General features: G+C 59.3%; 1 protein-coding gene across 4 annotated transcripts; it reads left to right on the top strand.

Annotated features, from left to right (window-relative positions):
- Positions 1-36: 36 nt before the first annotated feature.
- On the top strand, positions 37-20,556 carry HIRIP3 (HIRA interacting protein 3). 4 transcript variants are annotated; one of them, XM_075582352.1, is made up of 8 exons: positions 37-194; positions 6,367-6,487; positions 13,419-13,539; positions 13,728-14,668; positions 14,939-15,574; positions 16,328-16,487; positions 18,003-18,137; positions 18,472-20,556. In XM_075582352.1, the coding sequence occupies exons 1-8, from the start codon at positions 124-126 to the stop codon at positions 18,657-18,659; spliced, it is 2,373 nt and encodes a 790-aa protein (XP_075438467.1). In that variant the 5' UTR covers positions 37-123; the 3' UTR covers positions 18,660-20,556. The 4 variants fall into 4 exon arrangements, with proteins under 4 accessions (XP_075438467.1, XP_075438465.1, XP_075438464.1 ...); XM_075582350.1 differs by having other exon boundaries at positions 13,728-15,574; positions 18,039-18,137; XM_075582349.1 differs by having other exon boundaries at positions 13,728-15,574.
- Positions 20,557-20,566: the final 10 nt, after the last annotated feature.

The raw sequence follows: 20,566 nt of genomic DNA, 5'->3' as shown, positions 1-20,566 counted from the left end.
GGCGTGGCTATTCGTGCGGCTTGTCTCGGGGGAGCTTATCCTCAGAGGTGGGCGTGTCCGGTCCCGGGGTGGGCGTGGCTAGTCTCGCGGCTTGTCTCGGGCGCGCGCAGCGACGGTTTAATTATGGCGGGAGAGAGTGACCGCGAGATGCGGAGCTTTACCCGGGGTCTCTTCCAGCGGAGCCCGGACCTCACGTGCGTAACTGTAACGTCAGGAACAGGACAGCGATGCCATGCTGACCCGGGGGGGGGGGGTATGACGTCAGAGGCGGCCCGGGGGGTCTCGGAGTCAGTGCTGGGAGGTTACAGACGGGCAGTGACGTCAGAGAGGAGTAGTGGAGGTGTGAGCTCAGAGCACCAGAGAGGGAGGGGGCGTGTGACATAGAACGTTGGACTGGGATATGATGTCAGAGACGTAGGGAGGGGGTATCGGGGAGATGACGTCAGAATGCAGCAACTATTCCCTCATCTAAATATCTCCCTCCCCCTCTTTGTGTTCTCTCTCCCAACTTGCTCTCTCCCCCCCTTCCCCTTGCGCTCTCCCCCCCCCTTCCCCGCGCGCTCTCTCCCCCCCTTCCCCTTGCGCTCTCCCCCCCCCTTCCCCTTGCGCTCTCCCCCCCTTCCCCTTGCGCTCTCCCCCCCTTCCCCTTGCGCTCTCTCCCCCCCTTCCCCTTGCGCTCTCTCCCCCCCTTCCCCTTGCGCTCTCTCCCCCCCTTCCCCTTGCGCTCTTTCCCCCCCTTCCCCTTGCGCTCTCTCCCCCCTTCCCTTGCGCTCTCTCCCCCCTTCCCCTTGCGCTCTCTCCCCCCCTTCCCCTTGCGCTCTCTCCCCCCCTTCCCCTTGCGCTCTCTCCCCCCCTTCCCCTTGCGCTCTCTCCCCCTTCCCCTTGCGCTCTCTCCCCCCCTTCCCCTTGCGCTCTCTCCCCCCCTTCCCTTGCGCTCTCTCCCCCCCTTCCCCTTGCGCTCTCTCCCCCCTTCCCCTTGCGCTCTCTCCCCCCCTTCCCCTTGCGCTCTCTCCCCCCCTTCCCCCTTGCGCTCTCCCCCCCTTCCCCTTGCGCTCTCCTCCCCTTGCGCTCTCCTTCCCCTTGCGCTCTCCCCCCCTTCCCCTTGCGCTCTCCCCCCCTTCCCCTTGCGCTCTCCCCCCCTTCCCCTTGCGCTCTCTCCCCCCCTTCCCTTGCGCTCTCTCCCCCCCTTCCCCTTGCGCTCTCTCCCCCCCTTCCCCTTGCGCTCTCTCCCCCCCTTCCCCTTGCGCTCTCTCCCCCCCTTCCCCTTGCGCTCTCCCCCCTTCCCCTTGCGCTCTCCCCCCCTTCCCCTTGCGCTCTCCCCCCCTTCCCCTTGCGCTCTCCCCCCCTTCCCCTTGCGCTCTCCCCCCCTTCCCCTTGCGCTCTCTCCCCCCTTCCCCTTGCGCTCTCTCCCCCCCTTCCCCTTGCGCTCTCTCCCCCCCTTCCCCTTGCGCTCTCTCCCCCCCTTCCCCTTGCGCTCTCTCTTCCCCTTGCGCTCTCCCCCCCCTTCCCCTTGCGCTCTCCCCCCTTCCCCTTGCGCTCTCCCCCCTTCCCCTTGCGCTCTCCTTCCCCTTGCGCTCTCCCCCCCCTTCCCCTTGCGCTCTCCCCCCCTTCCCCTTGCGCTCTCCCCCCCCTTCCCCTTGCGCTCTCCCCCCCTTCCCCTTGCGCTCTCCCCCCCCTTCCCCTTGCGCTCTCCCCCCCTTCCCCTTGCGCTCTCCCCCCCCTTCCCCTTGCGCTCTCCCCCCCTTCCCCTTGTGCTCTCCCCCCCCTTCCCCTTGTGCTCTCCCCCCCCTTCCCCTTGTGCTCTCCCCCCCCTTCCCCTTGTGCTCTCCCCCCCCTTCCCCTTGCGCTCTCCCCCCCTTCCCCTTGCGCTCTCCCCCCCTTCCCCTTGCGCTCTCTCCCCCCCTTCCCTTGCGCTCTCTCCCCCCTTCCCCTTGCGCTCTCTCCCCCCCTTCTCCTTGCGCTCTCCCCCCCCTTCCCTTGCGCTCCCCCCCTTCCCCTTGCGCTCTCCCCCCCCTTCCCCTTGCGCTCTCTCCCCCCCCTTCCCCTTGCGCTCCCCCCCTTCCCCTTGCGCTCTCCCCCCCCCCTTCCCCTTGCGCTCTCTCCCCCCCTTCCCTTGCGCTCTCTCCCCCCCTTCCCCTTGCGCTCTCTCCCCCCCTTCCCCTTGCGCTCTCTCCCCCCCTTCCCCTTGCGCTCTCTCCCCCCCTTCCCCTTGCGCTCTCTCCCCCCCTTCCCCTTGCGCTCTCCCCCCCCTTCCCCTTGCGCTCTCTCCCCCCCTTCCCCTTGCGCTCTCTCCCCCCCTTCCCCTTGCGCTCTCTCCCCCCCTTCCCCTTGCGCTCTCTCCCCCCCTTCCCCTTGCGCACTCTCCCCCCTTCCCTTGCGCTCTCCCCCCTTCCCCTTGCGCTCTCCCCCCCCTTCCCCTTGCGCTCTCTCCCCCCTTCCCCTTGCGCTCTCTCCCCCCCTTCCCCTTGCGCTCTCTCCCCCCCCTTCCCCTTGCGCTCTCTCCCCCCCTTCCCCTTGCGCTCTCTCCCCCCCTTCCCCTTGCGCTCTCTCCCCCCCTTCCCCTTGCGCTCTCTCCCCCCTTCCCCTTGCGCTCTCTCCCCCCCTTCCCCTTGCGCTCTCTCCCCCCCTTCCCCTTGCGCTCTCTCCCCCCTTCCCCTTGCGCTCTCTCCCCCCTTCCCCTTGCGCTCTCTCCCCCCTTCCCCTTGCGCTCTCTCCCCCCCTTCCCCTTGCGCTCTCTCCCCCCTTCCCCTTGCGCTCTCCCCCCCTTCCCCTTGCGCTCTCCCCCCCCTTCCCCTTGCGCTCTCCCCCCCTTCCCCTTGCGCTCTCCCCCCCTTCCCCTTGCGCTCTCCCCCCCTTCCCCTTGCGCTCTCCCCCCCTTCCCCTTGCGCTCTCCCCCCCTTCCCCTTGCGCTCTCCCCCCCTTCCCCTTGCGCTCTCCCCCCCTTCCCCTTGCGCTCTCCCCCCCCTTCCCCTTGCGCTCTCTCCCCCCCTTCCCCTTGCGCTCTCTCCCCCCTTCCCCTTGCGCTCTCTCCCCCCTTCCCCTTGCGCTCTCCCCCCCTTCCCCTTACGCTCTCCCCCCCTTCCCCTTGCGCTCTCCCCCCCTTCCCCTTGCGCTCTCCTTCCCCTTGCGCTCTCCCCCCCCTTCCCCTTGCGCTCTCCCCCCCTTCCCCTTGCGCTCTCTCCCCCCCTTCCCCTTGCGCTCTCTCTTCCCTTGCGCTCTCCCCCCCTTCCCCTTGCGCTCTCTCCCCCCCTTCCCCTTGCGCTCTCTCCCCCCCTTCCCCTTGCGCTCTCTCCCCCCCTTCCCCTTGCGCACTCTCCCCCCCTTCCCCTTGCGCTCTCTCCCCCCCTTCCCCTTGCGCTCTCCCCCCCCCCCCTTGCGCTCTCTCCCCCCCTTCCCCTTGCGCTCTCTCTTCCCCTTGCGCTCTCCCCCCCCTTCCCCTTGCGCTCTCCCCCCCTTCCCCTTGCGCTCTCCCCCCCCTTCCCCTTGCGCTCTCCCCCCCTTCCCCTTGCGCTCTCCCCCCCCTTCCCCTTGCGCTCTCCCCCCCCTTCCCCTTGCGCTCTCCCCCCCCTTCCCCTTGCGCTCTCCCCCCCCTTCCCCTTGCGCTCTCCCCCCCTTCCCTTGCGCTCTCCCCCCCCTTCCCCTTGCGCTCTCCCCCCCTTCCCCTTGCGCTCTCCCCCCCTTCCCCTTGCGCTCTCCCCCCCCTTCCCCTTGCGCTCTCCCCCCTTCCCTTGCGCTCTCCCCCCCTTCCCCTTGCGCTCTCCCCCCCTTCCCCTTGCGCTCTCTCCCCCCCTTCCCCCTTGCGCTCTCCCCCCCCTTCCCCTTGCGCTCTCCCCCCCCTTCCCCTTGCGCTCTCCCCCCCTTCCCCTTGCGCTCTCCCCCCCCTTCCCCTTGCGCTCTCCCCCCCTTCCCCTTGCGCTCTCCCCCCCCTTCCCCTTGCGCTCCCCCCCTTCCCCTTGCGCTCCCCCCCTTCCCCTTGCGCTCTCCCCCCTTCCCCTTGCGCTCTCTCCCCCCCTTCCCCTTGCGCTCTCTCCCCCCCTTCCCCTTGCGCTCTCTCCCCCCTTCCCCTTGCGCTCTCTCCCCCCCCCCTTCCCCTTGCGCTCTCTCCCCCCCTTCCCCTTGCGCTCTCTCCCCCCCCTTCCCCCCTTGCGCTCTCTCCCCCCCTTCCCCTTGCGCTCTCTCCCCCCCTTCCCCTTGCGCTCTCTCCCCCCCCCTTCCCCTTGCGCTCTCTCCCCCCCCTTCCCCTTGCGCTCTCTCCCCCCCCCTTCCCCTTGCGCTCTCTCCCCCCCCCTTCCCCTTGCGCTCTCTCCCCCCCCCTTCCCCTTGCGCTCTCCCCCCCCTTCCCCTTGCGCTCTCCCCCCCCCTTCCCCTTGCGCTCTCTCCCCCCCCCTTCCCCTTGCGCTCTCTCCCCCCCTTCCCCTTGCGCTCTCTCCCCCCTTCCCCTTGCGCTCTCTCCCCCCCTTCCCTTGAGCTCTCTCCCCCCTTCCCCTTGCGCTCTCTCCCCCCCTTCCCCTTGCGCTCTCTCCCCCCCCCCTTCCTCTTGCGCTCTCTCCCCCCCCCTTCCGCTCTCTCCCCCCCCCCTTCCGCTCTCTCCCCCCCTTCCCCTTGCGCTCTCTCCCCCCCTTCCCCTTGCGCTCTCTCCCCCCCTCCCCCGCGTGCTCTCTCCCCCCTCCCCCGCGCGCTCTCTCCCCCCCTCCCCCGCGCGCTCTCTCCCCCCCTCCCCCGCGCGCTCTCTCCCCCCCTCCCCCGCGCGCTCTCCCCCCCCCTCCCCCGCGCGCTCTCTCCCCCCCTCCCCCGCGCGCTCTCTCCCCCCCCTCCCCCGCGCGCTCTCTCCCCCCCCTCCCCCGCGCGCTCTCTCCCCCCCCTCCCCCGCGCGTTCTCTCCCCCCCTTCCCGCGCGCTCTCTCCCCCCCTTCCCCGCGCGCTCTCATCCCCCCCTTCCCCGCGCGCTCTCTCCCCCCCTTCCCCGCGCGCTCTCTCCCCCCCTTCCCCGCGCGCTCTCTCCCCCCCCTTCCCCCGCGCGCTCTCTCCCCCCCTTCCCCGCGCGCTCTCTCCCCCCCTTCCCCGCGCGCTCTCTCCCCCCCCTTCCCCGCGCGCTCTCTCCCCCCCTTCCCCGCGCGCTCTCTCCCCCCCTTCCCCGCGCGCTCTCTCCCCCCCCTTCCCCGCGCTCTCTCCCCCCCTTTTTTTGCGCTCTCTCCCCCCCTTTTTTTGCGCTCTCTCCCCCCCTTTTTTGCGCTCTCCCCCCCCTTCCCCGTGCGCTCTCTCCCCCCCCTTCCCTGTGCGCTCTCTCCCCCCCTTGCCCTCTCTCCCCCCCTTGCCCTCTCTCCCCCCCTTGCCCTCTCTCCCCCCCTTGCCCTCTCTCCCCCCCTTGCCCTCTCTCCCCCCCTTGCCCTCTCTCCCCCCTTGCCCTCTCTCCCCCCCTTGCCCTCTCTCCCCCCCTTGCCCTCTCTCCCCCCCTTGCCCTCTCTCCCCCCTTGCCCTCTCTCCCCCCCGTGCCCTCTCTCCCCTCTTTTTCCCCTTGCCCTCTCTCCCCCCCCCCCTTGCCCTCTCTCCCCTCTTTTTCCCCTTGCCCTCTCTCCCCCCCTTGCCCCCTCTCCCCTCTTTTTCCCCTTGCCCTCTCTCCCTCCCCTCTCTCCCCCCCTTGCCCTCTCTCCCCCCCTTGCCCTCTCTCCCCCCCTTGCCCTCTCTCCCCCCCTTGCCCTCTCTCCCCCCCTTGCCCTCTCTCCCCCCCCCGTGCCCTCTCTCCCCCCCCGTGCCCTCTCTCCCCCCCCGTGCCCTCTCTCCCCCCCGTGCCCTCTCTCCCCCCCCGTGCCCTCTCTCCCCCCCCGTGCCCTCTCTCCCCCCCCGTGCCCTCTCTCCCCCCCTTGCCCTCTCTCCCCCCTTGCCCTCTCTCCCCCCCCGTGCCCTCTCTCCCCCCCTTGCCCTCTCTCCCCCCCCTTGCCCTCTCTCCCCCCCCGTGCCCTCTCTCCCCCCCCCCGTGCCCTCTCTCCCCCCCCGTGCCCTCTCTCCCCCCCGTGCCCTCTCTCCCCCCCCGTGCCCTCTCTCCCCCCCCGTGCCCTCTCTCCCCCCCCCGTGCCCTCTCTCCCCCCCCGTGCCCTCTCTCCCCCCCCGTGCCCTCTCTCCCCCCCCCCGTGCCCTCTCTCCCCCCCCGTGCCCTCTCTCCCCCCCCGTGCCCTCTCTCCCCCCCCCGTGCCCTCTCTCCCCTCTTTTCCTCTTGCCCTCTCTCCCCCCCCCCCTTGCCCTCTCTCCCCTCTTTTTCCCCTTGCCCTCTCTCCCCTCTTTTTCCCCTTGCCCTCTCTCCCCCCCCCCCCCTTGCCCCCTCTCCCCTCTTTTTCCCCTTGCCCTCTCTGCCCTCTCTTTCTCCCCACAGTGTCCTCACTCACTCTGTCGTGCGCTCTCGGTTCCTCTCTCACTCCGGCCGCTCCTCCCTTTCTCACCTGGAGCGTCAGACACTGAAGCGCATTGTGGAGCAGGAGTTGCTGAGGATGCAGGTACCGTGTCCTCCTAACCCCTCCCCCCCCTCCCCTCCCCCCTTCCCCTTAAACATGTCACTTCCCTCAACTTTGCTGCAGAAATTGAACCTACAGTATTTGAACCCAGAAGGGCGTTCAGAGTATAGGGCAGGAGGCTCACCTCCGCTCCACAAAACCGCCCCAAGTCAGGTTTTAAGGATATCCCATCTTCAGCACAAGTGACCACTGATTGAGCCTTCTGTGCTGAAGCAGGGGCTGATTGAGCAACCTGTGCAGGAGCTGGGACACCCTGAACACCTCACCCCCTGGGGGCCCCTGAGTACTGAAGTTGGCCGCCCCTGTGTTAGACGGAAACCGCTTGGAGCTGGGCTTTACCTCCCGGCTCCTATATATACACCTATAGTGGAAATTGATACCGCTTAACATTGAATCGCCTTATTAAGTAGATCGCTTGTCCGTTTCCCCGTGCTTCCCGGGACACTACTTTCTGGGCACAGAAAGATAACATTAGACGACAATCTGTGCAAATGACAGTTGTTTGATCGGGCCCGCCTCGTTCCCAGACCACTCCATGCATTTCGGAGCGGACGCGCTACGGGCGCATGGACGCTGCATTCGCCCGCTGTTGGGGGCACTGCGGAAAGATCAGGCGTTTCTGGAACAAAACGTTGCATTGTTTGAGTAGGTGGTTTCATCCGTGGCTGCCTTTGCCCTGCAGGGCGTTGCTATGTGGGTGTGTGGCGGACTCAGACTGGCGTGGGGTGGCCACGTTGGTGGCTCGCAAATTGATATCTGTGAATTGGCTACAACCGTTTCCACCGAGTATTGATCTGTCCTTTCTTTCTGTCTTTCCGATCGCCGAGACGTGTGATGCACGTTCCGATATCTCTCTCAGAGCCGGGAAATGTGTGCCCAACTGGAGCCGTGACTTACCCCCGGGGGGCTTTCTGGGAGCCGGGACTTATCCCCCGGGGGGCTTTCTGGGAGCCGGGACTTATCCCCAGAGGTCTTTCTGGGAGCCCTGACTTACCCCCAGAGGTCTTTCTGGGAGCCCTGACTTACCCCCAGAGGTCTTTCTGGGAGCCGGGACTTACCCCCAGAGGTCTTTCTGGGAGCCGGGACTTACCCCCAGAGGTCTTTCTGGGAGCCGGGACTTACCCCCAGAGGTCTTTCTGGGAGCCGGGACTTACCCCCAGAGGTCTTTCTGGGAGCCGGGACTTACCCCCAGAGGTCTTTCTGGGAGCCGGGACTTACCCCCAGAGGTCTTTCTGGGAGCCGGGACTTACCCCCAGAGGTCTTTCTGGGAGCCGGGACTTACCCCCAGAGGTCTTTCTGGGAGCCGGGACTTACCCCCAGAGGTCTTTCTGGGAGCCGGGACTTACCCCCAGAGGTCTTTCTGGGAGCCGGGACTTACCCCCAGAGGTCTTTCTGGGAGCCGGGACTTACCCCCAGAGGTCTTTCTGGGAGCCGGGACTTACCCCCAGAGGTCTTTCTGGGAGCCGGGACTTACCCCCAGAGGTCTTTCTGGGAGCCGGGACTTACCCCCAGAGGTCTTTCTGGGAGCCGGGACTTACCCCCAGAGGTCTTTCTGGGAGCCGGGACTTACCCCCAGAGGTCTTTCTGGGAGCCGGGACTTACCCCCAGAGGTCTTTCTGGGAGCCGGGACTTACCCCCAGAGGTCTTTCTGGGAGCCCTGACTTACCCCCAGAGGTCTTTCTGGGAGCCCTGACTTACCCCCAGAGGTCTTTCTGGGAGCCGGGACTTACCCCCAGAGGTCTTTCTGGGAGCCGGGACTTACCCCCAGAGGTCTTTCTGGGAGCCGGGACTTACCCCCAGAGGTCTTTCTGGGTGCCCTGACTTACCCCCAGAGGTTACATAGTAAATGAGGTTGAAAAAAGACGTACGTCCATCAAGTTCACCCTATGATAAATTTAGACAACAGAAACTTTATCCTATATCTATACGTACTTATTGATCCAGAGGAAGGCAAACAAAAACCCCAGTGTCATATCATCCAATGATATCTCATAAGGGGGAAAATAAATTCCTTCCTGACTCCAAGAATTGGCAATCAGATTACTCCCTGGATCAACAACCTTCCCATGTTTACTTATTTGGTATATACCTGTATACCTTTCCCATCTAAAAAGATGTCCAACCTTTTTTTGAACAAATCTATTGTATCTGCCATCACAATCTCCATGGGTAATGAATTCCACATTTTAACTGCCCTTACTGTAAAGAACCCTTTCCTTTGTTGCTGTGAAATCTCCTTTCCTCCGACCTTAAGGGATGGCCCCGAGTCCTTAGTACTGCCCATGGGATGAATAGTTCTTTTGAAAGCTCCCTGTATTGTCCCTGAATATATTTGTATATAGTTACCATATCCCCTCTTAGACACCTCTTTTCTAATGTAAATAAATCTAATATAGCTAGCCTCTCCTCATAAGTTAGATTGTCCATCCCCTTTATTCATTTGGTGGCTCTTCTCTGCACTCTCTCTAGTTCCATAATGTCTTTTCTTAGGATTGGTGCCCAAAATTGTACTCCATATTCAAGGTGTGGTCTTACTAATGCTTTGTAAAGGGGCATAATTATGTTTACTTCCCTTCCATCCATTGCCCGTTTGATGCAAGATAAGATCTTGTTTGCCTTTGCAGCTACTGCATGACATTGGGCACTATTGCTAAGCCTGCTGTCTACAAGCACTCCTAAATCCTTCTCCATCAAGGATTCCCCCAATATATCTCCATTTAATGTGTACGTCGCCTTTTTATTCTTGCATCCCAAATGCAAACCTTACATTTATGTGTATTCTTTCTGGGAGCCATGACATACCCCCAGAGGTCTTTCTGGGAGCCGTGACTTACCCCCAGAGGTCTTTCTGGAAGCCGTGACTTACCCCCAGAGGTCTTTCTGGGAGCCGGGACTTACCCCCAGAGGTCTTTCTGGGAGCCATGACATACCCCCAGAGGTCTTTCTGGGAGCCGTAACTTACCCCCAGAGGTCTTTCTGGAAGCCGTGACTTACCCCCAGAGGTCTTTCTGGGAGCCGGGACTTACCCCCAGAGGTCTTTCTGGGAGCCGGGACTTACCCCCAGAGGTCTTTCTGGGAGCCGGGACTTACCCCCAGAGGTCTTTCTGGGAGCCGGGACTTACCCCCAGAGGTCTTTCTGGGAGCCGGGACTTACCCCCAGAGGTCTTTCTGGAAGCCCTGACTTACCCCCAGAGGTCTTTCTGGGAGCCGTGACTTACCCCCAGAGGTCTTTCTGGGAGCCGGGACTTACCCCCAGAGGTCTTTCTGGGAGCCGGGACTTACCCCCAGAGGTCTTTCTGGGAGCCGGGACTTACCCCCAGAGGTCTTTCTGGGAGCCCTGACTTACCCCCAGATGTCTTTCTGGGAGCCCTGACTTACCCCCAGAGGTCTTTCTGGGAGCCCTGACTTACCCCCAGAGGTCTTTCTGGGAGCCCTGACTTACCCCCAGAGGTCTTTCTGGGAGCCGGGACTTACCCCCAGAGGTCTTTCTGGGAGCCGGGACTTACCCCCAGAGGTCTTTCTGGGAGCCGGGACTTACCCCCAGAGGTCTTTCTGGGAGCCGGGACTTACCCCCAGAGGTCTTTCTGGGAGCCGGGGCTTACCCCCAGAGGTCTTTCTGGGAGCCGGGACTTACCCCCAGAGGTCTTTCTGGGAGCCGGGACTTACCCCCAGAGGTCTTTCTGGGAGCCGGGACTTACCCCCAGAGGTCTTTCTGGGAGCCGGGACTTACCCCCAGAGGTCTTTCTGGGAGCCGGGACTTACCCCCAGAGGTCTTTCTGGGAGCCGGGACTTACCCCCAGAGGTCTTTCTGGGAGCCGGGACTTACCCCCAGAGGTCTTTCTGGGAGCCGGGACTTACCCCCAGAGGTCTTTCTGGGAGCCGGGACTTACCCCCAGAGGTCTTTCTGGGAGCCGGGACTTACCCCCAGAGGTCTTTCTGGGAGCCGGGACTTACCCCCAGAGGTCTTTCTGGGAGCCGGGACTTAACCCCAGAGGTCTTTCTGGGAGCCGGGACTTACCCCCAGAGGTCTTTCTGGGAGCCGGGACTTACCCCCAGAGGTCTTTCTGGGAGCCGGGACTTACCCCCAGAGGTCTTTCTGGGAGCCGGGACTTACCCCCAGAGGTCTTTCTGGGAGCCGGGACTTACCCCCAGAGGTCTTTCTGGGAGCCGGGACTTACCCCCAGAGGTCTTTCTGGGAGCCGGGACTTACCCCCAGAGGTCTTTCTGGGAGCCCGGACTTACCCCCAGAGGTCTTTCTGGGAGCCCTGACTTACCCCCAGAGGTCTTTCTGGGAGCACTGACTTACCCCCAGAGGTCTTTCTGGGAGCCCTGACTTACCCCCAGAGGTCTTTCTGGGAGCCCTGACTTACCCCCAGAGGTCTTTCTGGGAGCCCTGACTTACCCCCAGGGGTCTTTCTGGGAGCCGGGACTAACCCCCAGAGGTCTTTCTGGGAGCCGGGACTTACCCCCAGAGGTCTTTCTGGGAGCCGGGACTTACCCCCAGAGGTCTTTCTGGGAGCCGGGACTTACCCCCAGAGGTCTTTCTGGGAGCCGGGACTTACCCCCAGAGGTCTTTCTGGGAGCCGGGACTTACCCCCAGAGGTCTTTCTGGGAGCCGGGACTTACCCCCAGAGGTCTTTCTGGGAGCCGGGACTTACCCCCAGAGGTCTTTCTGGGAGCCGGGACTTACCCCCAGAGGTCTTTCTGGGAGCCGGGACTTACCCCCAGAGGTCTTTCTGGGAGCCCTGACTTACCCCCAGAGGTCTTTCTGGGAGCCCTGACTTACCCCCAGAGGTCTTTCTGGGAGCCCTGACTTACCCCCAGAGGTCTTTCTGGGAGCCCTGACTTACCCCCAGAGGTCTTTCTGGGAGCCCTGACTTACCCCCAGGGGTCTTTCTGGGAGCCGGGACTAACCCCCAGAGGTCTTTCTGGGAGCCGGGACTTACCCCCAGAGGTCTTTCTGGGAGCCGGGACTTACCCCCAGAGGTCTTTCTGGGAGCCGGGACTTACCCCCAGAGGTCTTTCTGGGAGCCGGGACTTACCCCCAGAGGTCTTTCTGGGAGCCGGGACTTACCCCCAGAGGTCTTTCTGGGAGCCGGGACTTACCCCCAGAGGTCTTTCTGGGAGCCGGGACTTACCCCCAGAGGTCTTTCTGGGAGCCGGGACTTACCCCTCAAAGGTCTTTCTGGAAGCCGGGACTTACCCCTCAAAGGTCTTTCTGGAAGCCGGGACTTACCCCCAGAGGTGTTTCTGGAAGCCGTGACTCCTTTGAATTACTCTGACTGGGGATCACATGCATTATTGAGGGGAACTTGCCACAAACTGAATTTGTTACCGGGAAGGTGATGGAGGTTTGTTGGTTACAGAAGGGACAGTGAGGGAGGTGTGTTGGTTACAGAAGGGACAGTGATGGAGGTGTGTTGGTTACAGAAGGGACAGTGATGGAGGTTTGTTGGTTACAGAAGGGACAGTGATGGAGGTGTGTTGGTTACAGAAGGGACAGTGATGGAGGTTTGTTGGTTACAGAAGGGACAGTGATGGAGGTGTGTTGGTTACAGAAGGGACAGTGATGGAGGTTTGTTGGTTACAGAAGGGACAGTGATGGAGGTGTGTTGGTTACAGAAGGGACAGTGATGGAGGTGTGTTGGTTACAGAAGGGGCAGTGATGGAGGTTTGTTGGTTACAGAAGGGACAGTGATGGAGGTTTGTTGGTTACAGAAGGGACAGTGATGGAGGTGTGTTGGTTACAGAAGGGACAGTGATGGAGGTGTGTTGGTTACAGAAGGGACAGTGATGGAGGTTTGTTGGTTACAGAAGGGACAGTGATGGAGGTTTGTTGGTTACAGAAGGGACAGTGATGGAGGTGTGTTGGTTACAGAAGGGACAGTGATGGAGGTTTGGTGGTTACAGAAGGGACAGTGATGGAGGTTTGTTGGTTACAGAAGGGACAGTGATGGAGGTTTGTTGGTTACAGAAGGGACAGTGATGGAGTCTGCCGTTCCTCACCCCCTAAACGTTGGATTTCCGTTGTTCTTTCTTTTCACGAAATGGAGAGGAGTTGGAGTATAAATGTTTCTATGGAACAATTCTAGACAATCTGGTTAGAAAAGTAGGTAGGTTACAAATGTATATGAAATGAGTGAGTCGCGGTGTGGGCCGAGATATATCATGTGTTGGTTTTATATTAAAGGGGGAATGCTACACAGACATGTATTCTGCATTTGGAACCTTTTAGTTCTACTTTCCATTTTCACGTGTTTATCTATAATATCGATGTGATGTTACTGTGAATGAGTGTCACCACCTGTTTTATATTATGTTCACTTGTAATAAAGAAATGTATTTTAAAAAAAAAATAGGGCCCTACGAGGAACTGACCCTTAACCCTGTCACTGCCATTAGTACATTTTGCCCCTAGGAGGGACTGACCCTTAACCCTGTCACTGCCATTAGTACACTTTGCCCCTACGAGGGACTGACCCTTAACCCTGTCACTGCCATTAGTACATTTTGCCCCTAGGAGAGACTGACCCCTTAACCCTGTCACTGCCATTAGTACACTTTGCCCCTAGGAGGGACTGACCCTTAACCCTGTCACTGCCATTAGTACATTTTGCCCCTAGGAGGGACTGACCCCTTAACCATGTCACTACCATTAGTACACTTTGCCCCTAGGAGGGACTGACCCCTTAACCCTGTCACTGCCATTAATACACTTTGCCCCTAGGAGGGACTGACCCCTTAACCCTGTCACTGCCATTAGTACATTTTGCCCCTAGGAGGGACTGACCCCTTAACCATGTCACTGCCATTAGTACACTTTGCCCTAGGAGGGACTGACCCTTAACCCTGTCACTGCCATTAGTACACTTTGGCCCTGGCAGGCACTGAATTATGTTCTGACCCCTCACAGGAGGAGGAATCGAGCGATGACGAGCCCCTTATTAACAAGGTGCAGAAGAGAGGCCGCAGTGACAGTGACATGGAGAGAGGAGGGGCGGGAGAGCCCCCCGATAAGAGAAAACGCCTACAGGGTGAGAGGGGCGACTGCAGGGGAGTGCGAGATTAGACCTTGGGAAGACGGGTGGGAGAGAGACGAGACTGTACGGGGGAGAAGGGTGGGAGAGAGACGAGACTGTACGGGGGGAGACGGATGGGAGGTTAGACTGCATGGGATTGGGGAGAAGTGTGCATGCCTATTATGTGACTTCTGCTATCCCAGGTGATGGGTCAGAAGAAGAAGATTCTGGGATTGAACCTTCTTCAAGGCATACAGGAGCGAGAGACAGCAAGAGGGTGTCTGGAAGCTCTTCGGAGACAGCAGCCTCCGAGACTGCAGTGAGAAAAGACGGGAAGAGTGAGACGGCCAGAAAACCGGAAAGAGGAGCGAGCGTGCAGGCCAAGGGAAAGAGCGCGCCCAGGAAGGGCCAAGAGACAGACAGCGAGAGTGATGGCCAAAAGGAGAGCGAGACCGGGAGCGACAGTGAGGCCGATGTTGCAGAAAGTAAAAAGCGAACGTCCATGAAAGAAAAAGAGACGACAGCGAAACGAAAGAGAGCACCAAAAAAAGAGAGCGCTAGAAAAGTGAAAACCGGGAAAAATAAGCGTGTACCAAAGAAAGAGACACACAGCGAGAGTGAAGAGAGCGAGGTTGAGAAGTCACAGAATAAAGAGACAGACACAAGGCAAAAGAGTGTTTCCAGGAAGGAGACAGACGGCGAGAGTGAAGAGAGCGACGATCAGAAGTCACAGAATAAAGAGACAGGTGGTGAGAGTGAAGCAGAAGTGACAGACGTAAGGCACAAGAGTGTGTCAAGGAAGGAGACAGACGGTGAGAGTGAGGAAGAAAGCAGAGATAAGAGAGGGTCAACAAAGGAAAAAGAGACTGACAGCGAGAGTGAGAAAGAGAGTTCAGAAAAGCAGAAAGCGGCTACAAAGAAGTGTGAAAAGAGCGCGTCGAAGAAAGAGACAGACGGTGAGAGAGAGGAGATTGTGAAAGATGAGACGTGTAGTGAGAGCGGTGACAAGGAGACGGCGCCAAAGAAAGGAAAAGACTCTGAGAGTGAGGAGGAAGTCACAAAGGACGAGAGAACGACGTTGAAGAAATACAAAGAGACGGAGAGCGAGAGTGAGCCAGAAGTGAAGGCTCCGAAAGGGAAGAGCGCTCCGAAAGGGAAGAGCGTCCCGAGGAAAGAACCAGCCAGCAAGAGCGCAAAGAAGAGTAAGAGACCGCCGGGTAAGGGGAAAGCGACAGACAGTGAGAGTGAGGAGGAGATGGCTGTGAAAGATGAGACGTGTAGTGAGAGCGGTGACGAGGAGACAGCGCCAAAGAAAGGAAAAGACTCTGAGAGTGAGGAGGAAGTCACAAAGGACGAGAGAACGACGTTGAAGAAATACAAAGAGACGGAGAGCGAGAGTGAGCCAGAAGTGAAGGCTCCGAAAGGGAAGAGCGCTCCGAAAGGGAAGAGCGTCCCGAGGAAAGAACCAGCCAGCAAGAGCGCAAAGAAGAGTAAGAGACCGCCGGGTAAGGGGAAAGCGACAGACAGTGAGAGTGAGGAGGAGATGGCTGTGAAAGATGAGACGTGTAGTGAGAGCGGTGACGAGGAGACAGCGCCAAAGAAAGGAAAAGACTCTGAGAGCGAGGAGGAAGTCACAAAGAACGAGAGAACGCCGTCGAAGAAATACAAAGAGACGGAGAGCGAGAGTGAGCCAGAAGTGAAGGCTCCGAAAGGGAAGAGCGCTCCGAAAGAGAAGAGCGCTCCGAAAGGGAAGAGCGCTCCGAAAGGGAAGAGCGCTCCGAGGAAAGAACCAGCCAGCAAGGGCGCAAAGAAGAGTAAGGGACCGCCGGGTAAGGGGAAAGCGACAGACAGTGAGGAGGAAAAGACGAGCAGTGAAGAGGATGAGGCTGCAGGGAGACAGAGTGCCGCCAAGAAGGAGCAAGAGATGGACGAGAGCGACGAAGAGGGGCCAGCGGAGAAGAAAGCGGAGGCCAAAGATGACGGGGGAGAGAGCGATTCATCGGTGGACTCTAGCAAGGGGGAGAAGAACACCAGCAAGAAGCAGAACAAGGTGGGCCCGGGGGAGATGGGGAAGAGACATGGGGTGAGAGAGCAGTGGAAATGGGCAAGGAACACCAGCAAGAAGTAGGACGAGGGGGAAGGGGAGGAGAATGATGGGATGGGGGGAGGTGGCTTGGGCAAGAGGCACGTTGAGATTGATGGAGTTGAGAGGCGGCTTTGGCGAGAAGCAAGGTGGAAGGGCAGGAGATTGATGGGGTGGAGAGAAGCAAGGTGTGATGGGAGAGACTGGAAGAGATTGACTGGGTGGAGGGAGAGAGGCCAGGAGGAATGGGAAGAGACAAGGCGATGGGGTGGTGAGAGGCCAGGAGGAATGGGAAGAGGCGATGGGGTGGAGAGAGGCCAGGAGGAATGGGAAGAGACAAGGCGATGGGGTGGAGAGAGGCCTGGAGGAATGGGAAGAGACGAGGCGATGGGGTGGAGAGAGGCCAGGAGGAATGGGAAGAGACGAGGCGATGGGGTGAAGAGAGGCCAGGAGGAATGGGAAGAGACGAGGCGATGGGGTGGAGAGGGGCGGCTTTGGCGAGAAACACTGGCAAGAAGCAGGCCAAGGTGCGCAGAGGAGGAAGGGGAAACAGAAAGGCGCGCGAGCGTGGGGGAGGGAGATTGAAGTGCAAAAGACAGGTTTGTTTTTAGGGTCCTCCTCCCACCCCAACCCCCCCCCCCCCCCCCCTCGCCCAACCTTGGTCATCTGGAGGTTGGGATGTATGGTAGAGGGGGACTGATGAGCCTTTCCCGCCCACAGAACCCATCCCGGGAGGATCACTCCTCCGTCACTCGGCTGAAGCGGTACATCGTGACATGCGGAGCGCGCCGGAACTACAAAAAACTGCTACATAACTGCCGCTCTGTCAAGGCCATAGTGCAGATCCTGAAAAGGGAGCTGGAGGAGCTCGGGGTCAAAGGTGAGACCAGCGGGCACTGTCACTGGGTCAATCATCCCAAAAATCACCTTGTTTCTTTCGCAACGTCAAACTTCCATATTAAAATACGGCCGGTCTGACCATTCCTAAAAACACCTCACACTTCCCGATGTTGCTGTGAAATCTCCTTTCCTCCAACCTTAAGGGATGGCCCCGAGTCCTTTGTACTGCCCGTGGGATGAATAGTTCTTTTGAAAGCTCCTTGTATTGTCCCTGAATATATTTGGATATAGTTATCATATCCCCTCTTAGACGCCTCTTTTCTAATGTAAATAAAGCTAATTTAGCTAGCCTCTCCTCATAAGTTAGGATGTCCATCCCCTTTATTCATTTGGTGGCTCTTCTCTGCACTCTCTCTAGTTCCATAATGTCTTTTCTAAGGATTGGTGCCCAAAATTGTACTCCATATTCAAGGTGTGGTCTTACTAATGCTTTGTAAAGGGGCATAATTATGTTTACTTCCCTTCCATCCATTGCCCGTTTGATGCAAGATAAGATCTTGTTTGCCTTTGCAGCTAGTGCATGACATTGGGCACTATTGCTAAACCTGCTGTCTACAAGCACTCCTAAATCCTTCTCCATCAAGGATTCCCCCAATATATCTCCATTTAATTTGTAAGTCGCCTTTTTATTCTTGCATCCCAAATGCATAACCTTACATTTATCTGTATTAAACCTCATTTGCCATTTACCTGCCCACGTTTCCAGTCTCTCCAAGTCCTTCTGAAGAGAAATGACATCCTGCTCTGATTCTCTTACCTTACACAATTTCGTATCATCAGCAAAGATGGAGACTTTGCTCTCTGCCAACCTCAAGGTCATTAATAAACAAGTTTAAAAAAAAGTGTGTGTGCCGAACACGCGCATTTTATGTGAAACTTCTTTGTCTTTTGTCACTATTTTGTCACAGATATTGTATTTGTGATTGTGATGGTTTTTAATTAAAAATCAAAACACAATTTCAGTGCCAAAACGCAAAGAAATGTGACTTAGAACGTGTGTTTTAGCTATTTGCACTTCTATATTTATAGTAACTGAATTCTGTGTGTGTCTCTGTCGGTCAGTATGAGTGTCAGTGTCTTTCCTCCCCCTCCCCTGACATCTGATGGCCTTTTCTGCCGCAGTGATGTCACTTATGTTATGGAATTTTTTTTATAACATAAGGGATTTTTTCCTATTAAAACTCTAGGTGCCAGCAAAGAAGTTTCACTTCGAGTAGGGTCCCAGTACCGATCCTTGCGGTACTGCCCATTCATAACTGTAGCCCAACCTGGACTGTTGCTAAGCCTGCTGTCTACCAGCACTCCTAAATCCTTCTCCATCAAATTCCCCTCATTTATCCCCATTTAATGTGTACGTCGCCTGTTTGTTCTCGTTCCCCAAATGCAAACCTTACATTTCTCTCGCATATCTCCCGGGTCCCTTTAAAAATGGCCACCGTTGCGAGATTCCCTGCTTGGGTTTGCTGAGGCGTGGGAGCATGATTTTTATTTTTAGCTGTATCTCGCACGTTCTCACGCGCCTCCCCCCCAGGGACACCAACACTGGAGAAGTGCAGGGTCGTGCGGCTAAAGAGGGAGGAGGCAGCGGAGCTGGCGTCACTGGACACCTGTAACATCATAGCGACCGTTGGTGAGTGCCCATTATGCTGGTGACAGGGACGTATGATCCACAGTGTCCCAATACCCCACCCCAGGGGACCTATGACTGTAGGTAGCTATTCCCAGTCCTGCTTGTCCCTTTACCCACCGGTACACTGGGTGACTTTAGATCGGTCACAAGTCTCTCCTGTCACCGTCCCTCGCAGGGTGACCGAGGGAACAGCATGCGGTGAACATCATACCTCCACTCATTGTGGAAGAGATGTGACCCTTTGGGTCTGTCCCCAAGGTGACTGACAGGAGGGTCACCGAAGGGACCCATTGAGTGAACCCCCTCTGCTCTTCTCCCCTCCCCACATTTCCAGGCCGTCCCCGCCGGCGTACCACCTGGAACCCATACCAGATGTCCCCGCCCCGCGACGCCTCACCCGTGGGCTACAAGAAAGCCATGGGGTCCGATTCCGAGGGTGACGAGGCTCCCCCCCGCAAGAAGAGGCCCATGGACTGGTCCAACCTGAAGGGGATCATCAGTGATGACGGTGACAGCGACTGAGAGGGGGGAGGAGAGTGGAACAGCCCAGAGGGCCACACCATCACCTGTCTCGCCAAATGTTAATAGGCAGCTGTCTCCCCTCTGTGCCTGCCTGTCTCGCTGTGGCTCTGTGCTACTTGTAACCCTATTATTGCGCAGCGATGCATTGCAGGGCCCCCTGGCAGCGACACGATTACCCTGCCACCAGAGGGACCCACAGTGACGTAACATATCGAGGGGTTAATATTCCTCATCTGTCTGTGTCTCGGTCTCTGCCTCTTGCGCTGGGATCTCTCTCTCTGTGCCTCTTGCACTGGGATCTCTCTGTGCCTCTTGCGCTGGGATCTCTCTGCCTCTTGCGCTGGGATCTCTCTCTGCCTCTTGCGCTGGGATCTCTCTCTGCCTCTTGCGCTGGGATCTCTCTCTGCCTCTTGCGCTGGGATCTCTCTCTGCCTCTTGCGCTGGGATCTCTCTCTGCCTCTTGCGCTGGGATCTCTCTCTGCCTCTTGCGCTGGGATCTCTCTCTGCCTCTTGCGCTGGGATCTCTCTCTGCCTCTTGCGCTGGGATCTCTCTCTCTGCCTCTTGCGCTGGGGTCTCTCTGTGCCTCTTGCGCTGGGATCTCTCTGCCTCTTGCGCTGGGATCTCTCTGCCTCTTGCGCTGGGATCTCTGCCTCTTGCGCTGGGATCTCTGCCTCTTGCGCTGGGATCTCTGCCTCTTGCGCTGGGATCTCTGCCTCTTGCGCTGGGATCTCTGCCTCTTGCGCTGGGATCTCTGCCTCTTGCGCTGGGATCTCTCTCTGCCTCTTGCGCTGGGATCTCTCTGCCTCTTGCGCTGGGATCTCTCTCTCTGCCTCTTGCGCTGGGATCTCTCTGCCTCTTGCGCTGGGATCTCTCTCTCTCTGCCTCTTGCGCTGGGGTCTCTCTCTCTCTCTGCCTCTTGCGCTGGGATCTCTCTGCCTCTTGCGCTGGGGTCTCTCTCTCTGCCTCTTGCGCTGGGGTCTCTCTCTCTCTGCCTCTTGCGCTGGGATCTCTCTGCCTCTTGCGCTGGGGTCTCTCTCTCTGCCTCTTGCGCTGGGGTCTCTCTCTGCCTCTTGCGCTGGGGTCTCTCTCTGCCTCTTGCGCTGGGGTGTCTCGCGCTGGGGTCTCTCTCTGTCTTGCGTGCGCTGGGGTCTCTCTCTGTCTTGCGTGCGCTGGGGTCTTTCTCTGTCGTGTGCGCTGGGGTGTCTCTCGCGCTGGGGTCTCTCTCTGTCTTGCGTGCGCTGGGGTCTCTCTCTGTCTTGTGTGCGCTGGGGTGTCTCTCGCGCTGGGGTCTCTCTCTGTCTTGCGTGCGCTGGGGTCTCTCTCTGTCTTGTGTGCGCTGGGGTGTCTCGCGCTGGGGTCTCTCTGTCTTGCGTGCGCTGGGGTCTCTCTCTCTGTCTTGCGTGCGCTGGGGTCTCTCTCTGTCTTGCGTGCGCTGGGGTCTCTCTCTCTGCCTCTTGTGCTGGGGTCTCTCTCTCTGCCTCTTGCGCTGGGGTCTCTCTCGCGCTGGGGTCTCTCTCTCTGTCTTGCGTGCGCTGGGGGTATCTCTGTGTCCCCCTCTCACACGTGCCAGGTCTCCTTCCTGCGTCTCCCAGCCTGTCCTTTATACATCACGCAGAGATTCACAACGCGCCCGCGTGGTCATCGTGACCTGCTGTGGGATTCCCCCATACCGGGGAGTCCCCATTTAGTGAGTCCCAATGTGACCCCCTCATTCCCTGGCTTGTCACAGCTCTGACCCCTATCTGTGTCTCGTTCAGTTCTCGCTGCACGTTTCTGTATAAATAAATTCAGTCTCGTATTCGGAAGTCTCCCAGAGATGCGGAGATCCCTTCGTTTAACTTGCTATTTTAATCAGAAGGTTTTTTTTTTGTAAATAAAAGTTTGTTGACATTGAAACTCAGAATAT

This window comes from Ascaphus truei, unplaced genomic scaffold (genome assembly GCF_040206685.1).
Source record: "Ascaphus truei isolate aAscTru1 unplaced genomic scaffold, aAscTru1.hap1 HAP1_SCAFFOLD_2263, whole genome shotgun sequence".
Classification (NCBI taxonomy): domain Eukaryota; kingdom Metazoa; phylum Chordata; class Amphibia; order Anura; family Ascaphidae; genus Ascaphus; species Ascaphus truei.
This window is presented reverse-complemented; position numbering and strand designations above follow the sequence as displayed.

Bases quoted from the DNA above. Each gene is read 5' to 3' on its own strand.
- HIRIP3 (XM_075582349.1), top strand. From the start codon at position 124: ATGGCGGGAGAGAGTGACCGCGAGATGCGGAGCTTTACCCGGGGTCTC. The intron at 15,575-16,327 runs GTGGGCCCGGGG...TCCCGCCCACAG, and splicing joins CCAGCAAGAAGCAGAACAAG to AACCCATCCCGGGAGGATCA. The intron at 16,488-18,002 runs GTGAGACCAGCG...TTTTATTTTTAG, and splicing joins GGAGGAGCTCGGGGTCAAAG to CTGTATCTCGCACGTTCTCA.